This window comes from Purpureocillium takamizusanense, chromosome 8 (assembly GCF_022605165.1).
Source record: "Purpureocillium takamizusanense chromosome 8, complete sequence".
NCBI lineage: Eukaryota > Fungi > Ascomycota > Sordariomycetes > Hypocreales > Ophiocordycipitaceae > Purpureocillium > Purpureocillium takamizusanense.
In genome coordinates this window covers 904,679-920,389 of record NC_063075.1, presented here as the reverse complement: position 1 = coordinate 920,389, position 15,711 = coordinate 904,679, and the positions used below count along the sequence as shown (strand labels likewise).

Genomic DNA, 15,711 nt, shown 5'->3' with positions numbered 1-15,711 from the left:
GGGGGGCAAAGGCTTACCAGCCTCAAATTCGGTGGGAGGAGCCCGCTTCTTGACACCTCCAAAATGAATACCCAACGGCTAGCGCTAAAAGCCAACCGTTCCGCCTCGACTTTCTCAGGTTTACGCAGGTTCTCTGCCACCTCCAATTCACCAGTCTCCGCGTCTTGCCTGTCGGAGACTGAACATAATTTGTCAAGGCATCCTGACAGACCCCTGACATGGACCCAGCGGTGATGAGTCCCGCCCAGCGGAACGCATTTTGCAAATTATTTGGGCATATAAGGGCTTTACTTCTTCGATGATCAGATGGTGAGGCCTGTTTCTCTCTGTCTTTTCATCGGGCCTACATAGTTCAATGAAGGAACTGGCGGCACTGGCTCAGCTGAGTCACGGCACCGGTTCAGCTCAGTCACCAGCTTCACACAGTCATATGACTGGTACTCACTCAACTTTCTGCAAGGTGCAGAATTTATGCTCGTTACGGTGAAATGGATCCTCGACACAACTAAACACTTGCATTCTTTTCGAGGACATCGCTCCATGACGCTTGAAGTCCAATTTTGAAATAGCAGACTCTCCATACTTCAGCGCCTTGAGAACTAGTTCTTGAGAGCCCTAGTAAGGAGTATCTGTTAAATAATTAGTATATCGCGCCTCAAAATAGACAGACTAGATTACTTACACTATCTCGACGACTTGCCAGATCGTTGATTTGTTTCTCAATCCTCTTCATGAGACTAGAGTGCAATTCTTGCACATGTTCCATCAGCCTATCCCAATTTTTGAGTAAAGTCTCTTGCGTCTCCTCGTTAAAACGTTCTAGAAGATCAGCATCTAAAGCTGGGTAAGTTCTTTCCCACTCTCGCCTCATTTTATAAAGTGACCGAGGCAATACGTCGATATGCCCGCAGAAGGTTTTGAGGAGCTGAATAGTCACAAAATATGCATTCGCCAGTGTCTCGTTAGACATGAAGGCAGAGAGCTTTGGGTTGGGAGAATCCAAATCCTCGATCTGTCTTAGTATTAGCATCTGAACTTCTGATCGCGCATTAGAGGTACGCTAGGAAGAATTTACCTTAAGCTCGTGAAGCCGATCGATATAATTAAGACAATGGGTCCAGCCTCGGTTCCATTCGTCCATACCGCTCCAAAGGAGCATATGGAAAAGGGCGACGCCGGAAGCTCCATCTGGAGACTCTAGCCCTCGCTTCAGCCAGGTCTTATGCTTAAGGTCGCAGGGAAAATGACATGAGTCCCTAACAACAAATGCGACCGTCGCCAGATGTTCCTTCACGTCTCCATACGTCGTGGAAGTTCGCATGCCAAACCAATATCGCGCCTCTTCAAACCTTTTGATACTGCCGTCCCATCCGATAGGAAGCTCAATATTGCGACGCTCACATGGAATGCCAGTACCCACAGCCTCATCATACTGCTCTTCATCAGGGCCAAAGTGGTAGAAGACGAAGTGCAAATACATCCAATGGTCTGGGAAAGTCCCTTGAGAATAAGAAAGATCACGGCTGCTCTCGTTAGGCCCCTTTCGGCGGCAGAATCCATGTAAGGAGTCTAGACACCAAGAGAATTCTCGATCAGGGCAGTCTGGGTTAGAATTAACCTCCTTTGTTGGGTTCGTCATGAGGAGTAGGATTGTGCTGATTACGGGCAGCGAGATGACCCAGTTCTGGGAGCCACCAGTAAAAGACCTAGAACGATAAGGCCAGCCTTTTTCACATGGGCGCTGCATGCTCTAAAGCTATACGAGGACTTACCAAAGCTCAGTGTCGGGATCATGATGATAGCGTCCGTTAGGCTCTGCTGGATGGGAAGCGACAGAAAGTTGTTTCCAGTCTGCTTCTGCGGACGACCTAATAACCAGCCCTCGCTTAAATAAAATAAGTTATTGATCGGCCTATTCAATTGAGATTCTAACGGGCCGTAAACTCACATTTCTCTGTCGTAGTTGTTCAAAACGTCGCCCCTCTGAGACTACGAAATTACTTAGGAAAACACCTTCGGAGACGGGATTAAGCTGTTTCGACGCAAGCCATCGAAAAATTTGGTAGCTTGGCGCTGTATCATCAAAATCTGGGCCTAGCTGGGTCCGCCTGGAGGGGCCAATACTCGCGTCCGGCCAAGCCGCTCGGAGCAGAGTTGCCGCACTTTGAACTGTGGTCATACGTTCATCGGACTGGGGATGGTGATCGATATGACTTAGCGGAACGCATATGTTGCTGCCTCCTGCCTGCTCGAGTCGAAGAACGGCCTCCCAGGCGGGAGGACCCAGAGTATCTGACATTTGGATGTGAAAGTCGTTGCCCGATATGGGCCGAAATTTGTGGCGAATATCAGTTGAGCCATTGACTTCTCGCTGGACCGGATGCAATGGGAGTTCTCGGCATTTGAGAATAGATTCAACTTCAAAAATTGCCAACAGCTTCTCTAGTAGCTCATCAAGGTTCTCCTGGGTCGGCAGCACCTGTTTCATGTTGGTGTATGTGGCAGACATATTTGATGCTGGACTCTTTGTTTTGGGTGTTGGCAAGTTGGTGAAAACGGGTAAATGAAAGCAAAATCTGGTATGGAGAGGCAAAGAAAGAGAGCAGAACAACTAGGGAGGAGAAAGAGGGGAAGCCATCAGAGGAGAAAGAGGGGGAAGTCATCACGTGGGCTGGGATCGTGCATGACGCTGTGTTGGTCTGCAGCTGTATTTCGTGTGCGACCAACCATCCGCAGTATCAGGTGGCAACTTCATTGCGAGAGATCCCTGTTCGCACCGCATGCGGTTGCTTGCTCGTTGAAATTGCACCAGGGATGTGGTGAACCAGGAGACGAAGAAGGGACTCAAACAACAGAAAGCAACAGGCCCGTCAGGCCGACTCCAATCTGTTTGTTGCTATGAAGCTCGTGAATGTGTTGATGATGATCATCCCTCTCTTTCTAAGCAAGGCTATGGCCCTTGTAGGGGCCCCACACGTGAACCCTTCTAGGTCTTAACAAGGGAGATGTAAACACTTCACTGAAATGGGACATGGACGAGGACAATGTCAAACCTGTGACTTTGTGGGCGGATAGTTTGTCTACGCGGTGTGTTTGTGGTCATCAGAAGAGTAGATAGATCTGTCGTTTTCGTCTAAGCCCGCAGTTGGTAACCACCAGGTGAATCTTGACTCTTTCAATGTAAACAAATACAGAAACAAAATGCCGGGGCGTGCAAGATAATGAAAAGAGTGAACCAAGGATTTGGGTTTGCTATAGCAAAGTCCAGAGCTACACCTGACCTATGTCGATGGAGTAAAGCGAAATCACGAAAATTCAGCTCTCCATTTGCTTCGAACGCTCATGTATAACAAGGCTTCGGCCGCGTCGACTTACACATCGAATATCAGCCATCTCACCACCGACAGTTCCAGCTTCAAAACTGTAAATCTAAATCTAAATCTAAATCTCCGCTTAAGAACTGAGGTGAGCTGAGCTTGTTATGGAGAGTCTGCTTGCTGACATGCTAATAACCAATAGCCTCAAGCCTTTTATTCACCATGCCTGTCACCAGCAAAACGGAGTACTGCGGCAATTGCAACAAGGTGACCAATATATACGTTGATAAGAACACGGGGTGCAGGAGCTGCAGTGTTTGTCGGCTGAATTATGCTTAAAGAGTCTGTGGGTTGAATACATACGGTTGACCACTGACATGATGTTAAAGATGATCCGTTACAGAATATAGGAGAGAATTTTATAAGTCACTCATTCTTACCTTTCCATAAATATTCACTCTCGTTCCATAAGAAGGTCACAAATTGACATCTCTAACAACTCAGCTAACGTTTCTGTGGCTAGAGGCCTGACGAGGCCTGCAATAACGCATTACATGTAGATCGACGTAGGTCGGGCATTAAAGCCATGTAAGGAAAAATCACACTGCAATGTAGTTGTAAACAGCCCGCTCCACCTAATTTGTACCGTGCCCGCCTGGCTCGTAGACGTGCCTCATGAATAAGCCGTAGCAAGTCCGAATGCCCCACGCCACGCACAAATAACGCCCAAGTGGCCAAAGCGAAGCTATCGTCAAGTCATAGCCTTCACGCCACGAGGTGAGGTTCGACACTTCGTTACATTTCAAGGGCTATGGAGAGCGGGTACTATAGCAAGCTGCCTTAGCGGTCGGCATATTCATACGGACGCGGGCCTTACCCGATCGGGATGCCACCATCCCCAGTGGGGAGAACGACGCATTAAATCCCAGACTACAACGTACTGTATATACTACACACTGGCACGCCCCTTGGCACACCCACACGATTCACTCGAGACACGCACGCGCACAGCCGCAAAACCCCTCGTCCATTCACGTTGTCTGCCGTCCCTCGGGACGCTTATGCACGCTGCAGGAACCGACGCAAATCCCCCGCGCCCGCCTCGCCCGCGCCGCGATGGAGATGACAGAAACAAAGGGGACAAACGGATGGAGGGGCCCCCGAAAATGCGACCGCCACACCTCCATCTTGGTCCGTGGCAGTACGTAGTACTAGTAGTACATACCTCTACCTACCAGTGAGACGGGTGCGCGCGCGCCGGAGGGAGGAGGGGGAAACCTGGGAATTGTCTCACCTTTTGGGCCTCGTGGTTGTCCTCCACGCACGTAGTCTCCATCCCCAAAACCGCCTCTGCCACGTTTCTGAGACACGACGCCGTTGCGTGCTACGTACGTAGATCTGGGGGACCCGGGCTTCGCCGCTACGTGTACTGCTGCTACTGTTGCTGCGTTTCCTCCTCCCCTTAGCCTCCCTTTGCCCGCCGCCCCCTTTTCCCTACTGTGTGCATATGCACCTACTGCTAGTAACGGTAGTACTAGTGTAGTTGTTGTACTCTTGTACGTAGTACCAGCCTTGCGACCCGTACCGTGGTTCCCCATCCCCCACATGTGCGCGCGTTCCTGCATCATCGTACATTCCAGCGGTCAACGGCAAACCCATGGCTTGGGGCTGCTGGGCTGGCAAGGCTGGTGCGTCCACGTGACGTCTGGCGCACTTTCCAGGCACTCGCACATTCACATGCGAACGGGCTTTTACGTGTACCTACATTTTGGAGGGGAAACCTTTTGGTTCTTTGACGCAGACAGACTGTTCTCACGACGCATGTGCCGTGCTACCATCCGTAGCGGAGGGGGGACTAACTAACATGTGGCCGGACAGACGGACAGACAGCACGCAACACACACACAGACACAGACACTTGAACGTCAGCTGGACATTTCTTTTGCTATCCAGTAACTACGCTTCGCCGGCACCCCTCCCCCTCCCCCCCTTTTCTAAACCATAGCCGCCCCCTCCTCCCCAATCAATGCTCCAAGCCTCAAAACCTTACCGCCTCCAACGTCGTCTGTCCTCTCAGCCTCCCAAGACACACCACACGCACGCACACACACACACACATACACAAAGAGCAAGTGGAAGAGGAAGACGGCGAGAAGGGGGGGAGAAACGCCCAGTAGTCATCCCACCACAGCGCAAACGCTCGCCCACACCCCCCCCCCTTCCAAGACGCAAGCATCAATAGCATGCCCATGTGCAAACTAATACCATGTCTCACACCTTTCTCTGCTTCACCTCGGAGAATTCGAGGGTAGCAGTCACTTTTGTGAATGCCATACATGTGGTTACCAATCACAGTACAGCAGCATCGTGGTGGGAGCTGTAGATGCAGATATTCCGGACCCAAAAGGCAGAAGAACCACACAAGTCGTCCCCCCCAGGCGGCAGAGCTGTCCGTTTCAACACCACCAAACAAGACACCCAGCCCATCCTGTCATGAGGCACGCCGCCGCCCACCACGCCTCTTCTATCTCCTCCTCGGAAGGGAGAATAGCCATCCCCTCCTCCTCCCACCTCAGTGACAGCACTATCAAATCCAAAAATGTGCCCCGCCGGCCGCCCGTCACCGAAGCCTCCGCCGGCGCCGCGTCCGCCGCCAAGTGGGCGTTCTTCCCCCCCTTTCCCTCCGTGGGCTCGCCCAATCCACCACCGGTCGGTCTCCCTTCCACTGCTGTCCTGCGCTTTTTGCCTTTCCACTTCCAGCGCCGCCGCCCATCCATCAACCCCCCTCCCCCAACGCCGGCGGCGGCGGCTGACGGGAGACCGGGAGGTCCGCCCGCCGCACGAGAGGGAAAAGGCAGGACGGAAACCGCGCAAGGCCCGTCGCGAAACGCTCCGCCCGCGGGGACGCTAGTTGAGCGCACGCACGAGGCAGTGATGGTAGATGTAACTGCGTAGGTACGTGGCAGGTACTCGCCCGTCTCGGATACATGCGTACGAACGTACGTAGCGGGAGTGGCGGCGAGACGCTGCTTCTTGTGACTCCTCTCGCCCGCCCATATTTCTGGTGTGTCTTCCTCTTTCTTCCTCTCTCTGTCCCTCCCCTTCTCTCCGTGTCTCCCCGAGCACCTGAACGGGACTTTTCTTCCGGCCGACGAAAGCCCTTCCCCATTTCCACTCTCTCTAGGTAACTGCCCACCACAAACCTGCACGCAAACGTCGGACGGCGGGAGGCTCCCGTCCAACGACAGTCAGCGGTACCAGCGGCGTAGCATGTACGCCGCCTGGCTGGCCGCCACCACGGGGACGGAGGAGCCCCGAAGTGAGGCGTCTGGCTGGCTCGAATCACAAACCACCATCACCAGGTCCGCTCCGCCTCCAGCACCACCACCACAACCACCACAACTACCACACCTGGGGCTGGCACAGGGCTCCTCCGCCCCTTGTTGTAGTAGGGAATCACAGGGGACGCTGTTCCCTGCCCCCAGGACGACTGACTGCCACGCCCATCCTGTCAAAGGTGATTGGGCATCGTCAGACCGCGTCGTCGTCGCCTCCGCCCCGCCGCCGTCTTTCAACCCTGTTCGCCCAATTCATCGAGGACGACTGGCATCTGGCCATTTTTCAAATACCCTTTTCACCGTGAACCCCCACCCCCTCTTTCCAGCGGTCATGGACCGGGGTGATTGGGGGGGGGGGAGGGTGCGATCCAGACCCCTTAACGCGCTCGATGGCCGGTCCTGTCCCCGGCTGAACGGTAGTTAGTATGTGATGATCTTCTCGCACGTGTGCTGGATTGTGTTACCCAGCCATAGTGCGCTGTGGCCCCCTACCTCTCTACCTCTCTACCCTCCGCTCTCCACCCGATTCTACGGCGCTGGGTTCGTAGCGTTCCAAGCTCCGCCACACCGCCGTGACCCGCGGGGCGTTAACGAGGAGTAGTACTAACGTTGGGAGAAGTAGTGGAAGTGGTAGCGGTAGTAGAAGCAGAGGGAAGGCAAGTGCCCTGGCGGGAAGTGCCCTGGCATCCAGGGACTTTAGCTATTCACCACCACCCGCCCCTCTTCTTCCCCTTTAGCGGTAAGAAGAAGTGCCCGTCCCCTGTCAAACTACGCTGACTGACGGCTTCACCCGCCCCCATCGAAAGCTCCCCATGGCCGCCGAGGGACGGCCCCCGCTCGTCCTTCGCTCCTCATGGCTTTTTTATTTTCAACTAGCGACTCGAAATCAGAAATTTCTGTTCGCGCGCCCTTCCACATAGTGACAAGATACGTCGTCGTGTCATGTTGTGTCGTAAATATTAAGACGCGTGCAGCGGCCAGCAGCGGTAGTAGTAGAAGAAGACAAAGCAGCAGCAGCAGCAGCAGCAGTAGCAGTAGCAGGAAGCCTCAGCAGCGACCGCCAGACACACACACACACACACACACACACACACACACACGACACCCCTCATCAACCAAGTAAAGTGTGGCTCAGGCCCGCCCGCCCGCTCGCTCAGCGCCACGCCCATCTGTCCTCACTGCGAGTCATCTCTCTCCAACAGAAAACCCCCAAATCCAAAACCCCCCGCGAGAGATGGCGACCCTGTCCTGTCCTGTCCTGCCCTATCCTGTCCCTGTCCCTGTCCTTGGCTTCGTCTCTGCCCCTTCGCCCCCTCTTCCATACTTCCAGAACGGACACACAGTGTCCTTCTCGTGCTGCTCCGTACTGCTCGTTCCGCAAGACGTGTCATGCAGCAAAGAAGCGAGCGAACGGGACGAACGAACCGAACCGCCCTTGTCCCCCTTTCTCCCCCACACGACAACGCGCCCGTTTCGTACATGCGTACTTCGTAACATACGTACCCGAACGCCAGCCAGCCCAGTCCAGTCCAGTCCAGCCAACCATCCAGCCGTTTTTCTCCCACATCCCCCACCCTAGAAACGGCAATTCCCTCCCCCGCCAAGACGGTGATGGAGGTGGTGGTGGTGGTCGGCGGTCACAGGTACGCACGCTCTAACCAACAAGTCGTTTTGTACATTCGCAGTACGTAGTGTCTGTGTGTCTGTGTGCCCCTCTCTCTCCCTCTGTGCGTATATGCGTGTGTGCGTCGCTGTTCCTCTGCACCCTGTTGGTTGGCTTGGCCCGCGAGCCCTCCTCCCCCCCCCCTTTTTCCTGTCCAACGGGAGGTCCGCGCACGCAACGCAACGCAACGCAACGCAACGCCCGCGGGCGGGTGGTCCCACGGGTCCCACGAACATACCACGTACACGCAAACGCACAAAACAGACAAAAGCTCGCACGGCGATAAATTATCCCCAGTGGATGATGCTTCCTTCAGTATTGCTTCGGATAGTAGGGGGTTGCCGGACCGGGAACCGACCGGTACTCGCCCGAGAAAAAAATCAAAACGGACATGGCGGTGCGGGCCCCGGCTCTCTTGGTCGGTCGGTCGGTCGGTCGGTCGGTAGGTCGGTTCAGTCGTCACAATGGCAGAGGAGGATGGCGGCGAAGGCTACGGACGGAGAGAGAAAAAGCCCCTGAGCCCCTCCCCCCTCCCCATCCGGCCCCGCCGCCGCTAAATAAGGGGGGAAAGAGGCTTGAGTCCACGAACCTACGGCGTCATAAGTTCGTTAGCACTGACGGTATCATACCTTCGACCCGTGGTAGGAGCGTTTGCCCAGCCAGCCAAGGGACGGCATGGCGGACAATGGACCCGGTGAATAGGGAATTAAAAAAAGAAACCCGGGGACTCGACTCGGAGCACGGGTGGCTGGCTTCGTGGGACCATCGAGGGCACCCGCGGCCTGAGGCAAACACACTGCCAAACTGCAGCTTGTAGACATTCCTAACACTTTGGCTCGGCTCGACGCACAGTGCCGTCCCATCCCATCCCATGCAATCGCGTCGAGAGCCATCCATGTACATACACATTGCGGCCAGCCATACCAGGCACCCCCCGACAAGTCCAGCACCGTCTTGCGCCATCGGTTGGGCCGAGAGTTGAGCGCGGGAGAAAGGCGCCCAACTACCCATTCCGCCCATGCGCCCCATATGCCTCCCACCCGTGAGCCAGCGAGAAAACAAAAACCAAAAGTGATCAGAGCGAGAGTTGGAAAATAAAAAAGAGTCCAACAAAAATGAACAAGAAAATCAAAACGTTTGGTGCCGTGAGGCAGGTCCGTCTTTTCTGACATGAATATAAAAGGAGACATAAACATTGATCGTGCCATTACAACTAGCGCGGCAGCAGCGCCAGCCCTCCTCATCGCCGTCATCGGCCGCCGTGGTCGTCCCACGCATCCGACAACATCAACAGACGGACGGACACGCTCCCGATCCTAGTAGAAACAAAGGGTGACAAAATGGGGGGGGGCAAGGAAGGGTGCGAAATGAAAAACCGGGCGTCGCAGCTGGCGCAAAGCAGCGAAACAAGGACGGGTTGTAGTAAACGCAAACGACGTGCGCCCCCAAAAGCAAGCGTGTTTGTTGCCAAACGGGATGGTTGTTCTAAACTTTGGTATCGCCGTCCTGTATCGCCCAAAAGACCTCTGGAGGTTCTGCTCGCCGAAATCCGCCATCATGCAGGTGTCGAGTTCTCGTCAACGAGAAGCCAGAATCGTCTCGAGCGTCTTCCGATGTACCACAAGAAACGTGCGCGCGTAGCTTAAAAGTGACCAACTGTCCGGCAGAGTCGACTTCTTTCTTTTTTTTTCTTCTTTTGTTGTTTTTTCCCTTCTTCTTTGTTAGATGGTGTCTGGCTGTTCCTCCTTCTCCCTCAGCACTTGACGCGGGCGGAAAGGGGTCGCGGCCCCGTTCGACGGGTGCCCTCTGCAGGCAGACGCCTTCTTTCATCTCCTCAACGAGACCCGTTTGCCCCCTTGGAATCTCGCTGCCGGTTGAGCCGGTCAATCATGCCCCTGTCGATGTCGCTCTTGTCCACCAGGTTGCTGAGGCTCATGACAGACGTCGAGTTTTGCGACTGGCCGGACGAGGCCTGCTGCTGCCGAGCGGGGGTCGATGCGCCGCTTGACCCATTGGCGGCCGCGGGCGAGCGTCCGCCTTGCCCCGGTGCCTGCGGTAGCGCGGCAGCGTTGTGAGGGCTTTGCCGTGCGCCTTGGTAAGGTAGGTGAGTGAGGTTTCCGGGGCTGCTGTTGTTGGAGAACTCGGCGGGCGATCGACGGCGGGCTTCCTCGTCTGGGGCGCCGCCTCGAGGCGGGGGCAGCCTGTAGCCTTCCTCGCGTTCCTCGGGCGTGCGACGCCGGCGCCTGCCGGCTACCTGCGCGTCGTCCCCGTACGAGGAAAAGGACTCGGTGGGCGACTGCGTGGGCTGCGCTGAGTGCGGACCCGGCGGGGGGTGCTGCGAGTAGTAATTAGGAGGCGCCGGCCCGGGCGGTGGTGGCCCTCCGTGATGAGGAGGCGGATAGGGATGCCCGACGGGCATGGAGCTGGGAGCCAACGGCTGGCCGTACGCGCCGAACAATTGGGTTCCGGGAGGGACCCCGCCGGGGACTGCGGACACGGGGATGAAGGCGGTCGAGCTCGAGGATGACACGGGCTGGAAGATGCATTCCTGGTTCATCCGGGCGCAGTTCTGACACTTGCCACCCGGCGTGTTCTGGTAGCCGCTGCAGCGGATCTAAAAGGTCTGGTCAGCCCGCACTGCTTCGTGCGTGTTCAAGGTCTGCCCCCTTCAGCGTGGCGCAAACCCACCTTTCTCTTGCGGCAGTACCGACAGGCGATCGAGGTTCGCTGTCTTGGAGCGGCCTGCGCCATGCCCGGGGCGCCGCCTGGCTGCGGCGCATACTCCTGGTACGGTCCCTGTGGCGGCCGGGGATAGCCGTTGGGGGGCACGACTCCCGGAGGCCCGCGATAGTAATAGCCCTCCGCCGCGTACTGCTGGGCTTGGTGAGGGTCGGGATACTGGCCGGGGGGCGGCCGCCGGTCATCGTAGTAGCCGCCTCGTTGGTCCGGGGGATACGCTGGCGAGCGCGGGTCGGCGGGGCCGGTCTGCAAAGGCGGCAGATAGGTCGAGGGAGGCGGCTGCTGGCCCGCGGACGGTGGCGGGTAGCCGTTGACGGCGTTTGGCGAGGCATAGCGCGGATCATGAGGGTAGCCGCCGCGGGCGCCGGGAGGCGGAGGTGGTTGCGGCGGTCCCTGAGGGCCGTAGCCTGCGGCGCCGCGCGCCTCGTGGATGGAAGGGAGCGTGACAGTTGCGGCCATGGCGGATCTCGGGCCCTCGACGGAGCGCCGGCCCTGCTGATGTTCGTCCGTGGAAGGCGGCGGTGGCCCTGGAGGGTAGCGGGCTGGGCCTTGGTGCTTGTCCTCGGAGTGATTGTGCTGAGTACGGTCTTGGCGAAGGCGGTCTTCGGCCATGCTCTGCCGGTCCAGATGGAGTTGCGCGAGGAGCGTCTAGCCTGGCGGCCAGCTGGACAGACGTGCAGCCAAGCGCGGTGCTGCCAATGCTGGGCAAGGATGCAGACGGCGACGGCGACGCGGGGGGGGGGGGGGGTCGGATCGGACAAACTGACGTCGATGTCGGGGGTCGGGGTCCCTGGTGGCGGCGGCGGCGTCGGCGCAAGTGCTGCTGCGGTGCTTCGGGCGTCGGACGGTAGGGTTGAGAGACTTATCTCGCGGGGCGCGGTGCGTCTCGTCGTCGTTGTCGGCAGAGCATGCGCAATGCTGTCGTGGCCGCAGGCGTGGGCAGCGCGCGCGGGCGGGAGAGAGGGCAGGCAGGCGGCGCCCGAATGCGGCAGTCGAGCGGGTGCGGGTGCGAACGGTACAACGAAACGGTGCGGCTTCCAATGGCGCGCGCACAGAGTTCGTCGGCGACGGATCGAGGCTCGCGGATGTTGCTGTCCGCCAGAGGGCCGTTGCCCGCGTCGCGTCTGGGAAATTTTTTTGAGGGGAGGTGGTGGTGGTAGTGGTGGTAGTGGTGCTGAGGGTGAGGGTTAGGGAGGTGGTGGAGGTGAGGAGGGGAGGAGGAGGAGGAGATGCCGTGGAAGTGGAAAGGAAGGAGTTGAGTCGAGTTGGGCCAGAGGCGTGCGTGCGGTGCACGAGACGGCCAGGGTACAAATAATGTACCCGCGGGCCCGGGGGGGGGTGCGCCAGTCAAATGTACTTGGGTCGCTTTCCCTGGTCCTGCCGGGTGGTGGATGGAAGGGTGATGGGGCGTGGGCATGGACATGGGCGTGGGGCGTGGGCGGTTGTGGGTGTGGGTGTGGGTGGGTGGATGGGCGAGGAGCGGGCTGTTGTTACCCTGGGTACCTTGGGTTCCTCAGTGACCCGACCCGGCCTTGCCTCATCAGCGGCAGCTGGCGGCGCCGAGGTGCTGGGCCGGGCTGGGCTGGGCCCAGACGGACGGGCGGTGACCACTTTTTCTTTTTGGCTCTCCCAGCGGGCAGCGATAGCGCCCGGGCGAGGGGGGTGCGGCGGGACCCCCAGGGCTCGCTCACCTTAGGTAAGGCAAGGTCGGGTACTACAAGAGGTAGGAAGGTATGATACTGTACAGGTAGGTACCTAAATGTCTGCGGGCAGGGTGCCTCGACGCAACACCCATTGGCCGCGCGCGCATCGCGAGCGAGCAACGGGGAACTTTGTGCTCGGTGTAGGCAGGCAGGCACGGTACTCCTTCTGCGCTGCAGTTGGGTGCTCGTCGAAATGTAGTATGCAGTACTATACGCAGGTCGCATGTATGTATGTATGCAGAGGCGCGCACCGCACCGCACCGCACCGCCGGGCAAATACCCGTTCTAGCAGACGGTGCTGTGCGTCCCACCACGGCGCAGCCCTGCCGCCGCGCTCGTGAGTCTTGTCGCTTCCTCTGGTACCCAAAGGAGCGCTGATGAGCCGTCGTGTAACGCCCTGCTCCCGGACAGAGGCAGCGCGAGCAGGCTGCAGAGGCGGGCGGCCGCGAGCTGGGCGGGGTGCGTGCGCTCGTGGTGGCACGCGTACAGATACGAGTGCGAGTGTTGCTGCCCTCTCTTCTTTTTTTCTCCCTTTCAACCCGTCAGCCCGTAGGCGGGCCGGGTCGGAGGCGGGGAACAAGAGCAAACGGAGGACGGCGGCGCGCCTGCTGATCCGGGGACCTCGGGTGGCAAGGAAGAGGAGGGAGGGGGACTGTCGGAAAGGTGATGAGCGGCGTGAGATGCGGTTTGACAGGCCTGTGTTGCTGGAGAACCTACTTCGTACCTACCTAGGTACTACATGTTACTGGTTCTCGGCGACCCGGGCAGGTGCAGACAGTACCGTGCCAACAGTAGACGGACGGACGGACGGACGGACGGGACACGGATCTGGGACTCCGGACGGGCAACGACGACATGGGAGAGCAAGGTTTCAGTGGGAGGGCTTGCTTGCGCACTGGGTTGGGCGGGCGCCTGGCTCCTGGCTGGGCTGGGCTGGGCTGGGCTGGGGCTGGGGCTGGGCTGACCTCGGGTCAAGTGCGTCGAATTCACTGCGCTGCGCTCTGCTGCTGCTGCTGCTCGGGCCGTTCTGGCGAACTCCACCAGTACTACTAACGTGCTACTAGGTACGTACCTACCCTACTAAACCTACCCAACTGCCCAGTCACGACGACCAAGGGTGCCAAGGGGGTGGTACTCTTTGCTGTTCCGACAGGGGGGGAGGGGGGAGGGGGGACACAACCGAACGGCATGGGAGCCCGGCGCGGGCGGGAATGCAAGGCAAGGCGGGCAAGGCAAGGTCGAGGTGGACGGATAGCCCGGCGTCGTGCCGTTCCCAGCGCGTGCCGACCCAGCGGCGGCCAGCGGCGAAGCTAAGCTCTGTTTGGGTTTGGGGTTTGGGGGGGGGCCACGGACTCGGGTGAGTTGGGCGAAACCAACCCCCCCCCCCCCCTTCCCGCCAGCCAGCCAGGTGGCTGTCCAGTGCAGTGCTGAACATTGCGAGAAGTGTTAGTCGCCTCGTCGGTGCGAGATGGCCCAAGGCACTGACCTAAATACTCGCCTACCTTGACAACTTCTTTGCGTAAGGTTCTTTCGAGGATCGGACGCCCCGCTGGCTGGCTGGCCGGGTTGCCCTTCAGTACGATCTAGTCGTACAGCCTTGTCTGTTGCAGGCATGCCCGTGGTTGAGCAAGTGAGCCAGCGAGCCCCAATGCTGAGTGAGAGCCAGCCTGCCTTCCACGGGTTTGCAGGCCAGCAACTCCCCGCGTCCCAGTCCCCGATCCCTTTCCATGATTAGCAGTACTGCTGCACCCAGTGTATACTGGCACTCTGGGTACTAACCTACCAAGGTAGGTAGGTATATATGGGGCCGTTCGTTGGCGGCCGTGTTGCATGCTGTCAACCGGCAGTTCGTCTACCGTGGCGCGAGGGAGAGAGAGGGACGAACGGACCCCAGAGCCCACCATTGTGCCCTATGTTTGATCTTGCTTGCTCGATGCGCCCCATTTCGGCCCCCTTCTTTACGCGGGTGGGTGTCATCGGCTTGATGCACCGCACCGCACCGCACCGTACCGTACCGTACCGCTCCGCGACAATGACGTCGAGGGGCGGAGCCGCAACGGAGAACCCCAGCCAGGCACGCATTGTGAAGAGAGAGGGAGGGCCTTCGCCATCAGGCCCGACGACGTCGTCTTCCCTCCCTCTCAAGGGTCACAAACAAACAGATGGAGGATTCAAGGGCATACACGCACGTACGTACGGTCGCATATAGAAACGTACTTGCGTGCGTGCGTGCGTGCAACCCCCATCCCGTCCATCCGTCCGTCCTTGCATCCCATCCATCCATCCGCAGCGGCGCGCATTGCGTTGGTCATGTGGCCAACACACGCGCACGCATGCACTGCACCGCTTTGCACCGCACCGCACAGGCGAGCTGCTCTGCGCTGCTCTGCGCTGCTCTGCTCTGCTCTGCGCTGCGCTGCACCGCATTGCACACAGCCGCCCGCCCAAACAACCCGGCATCCTCAACAAATCGCCATCGCTCGTGCAACCAACAGCAAGCAGCCGGAGCCCCGCGAGCGAGCAACACGCGTAGTGAGTGGCATAAACTAAGTTGCCGTCTCCGGCGTCCCGCACCTGCCTTTAATCCCCCCACCCAGGCACTATCCGGCCCGCTTGGCTCTTCGCCCGGCCCGGCATCGGCTCTGGTCCCCGACGGCACGCACGCACCAGAAGATCGTGCCCTCCCCCTGGCGACGTAGAGACTAGTAGTAGTGCTAGCAGCAAGACTCGGCGGGCTCTCTCTGGGACGCGTCATGGGCAGCGCCCGAAGGCTCATCATCAGAGTCCCAAGATGACAAACCCGTTGTTGGTTCGAGACACAAAAACAACCCCGAGCAGGAGAGGGACGTTCCGTCCCCCGGTGTGCAAGGGTCGGCGGGGAAGTCGGAGCGAGACGATGGGCGGCAGAGAAAGGAAGAGAGAAGGGGGGGGGGGGCAAAGGAGAACAAACG

At 58.4% G+C, this 15,711-nt stretch overlaps 1 protein-coding gene across 1 annotated transcript; it reads right to left on the bottom strand.

The window, feature by feature from the left end:
• Positions 1-10,152: 10,152 nt before the first annotated feature.
• On the bottom strand, positions 10,153-11,669 carry JDV02_008316 (uncharacterized protein; the record flags this gene model as incomplete). Its single annotated transcript, XM_047989901.1, has 2 exons — positions 10,153-10,932; positions 11,007-11,669. 2 exons carry the CDS (start codon positions 11,667-11,669, stop codon positions 10,153-10,155), a joined length of 1,443 nt encoding a protein of 480 aa, XP_047845906.1.
• Between the last annotated feature and the right edge of the window lie 4,042 nt (positions 11,670-15,711).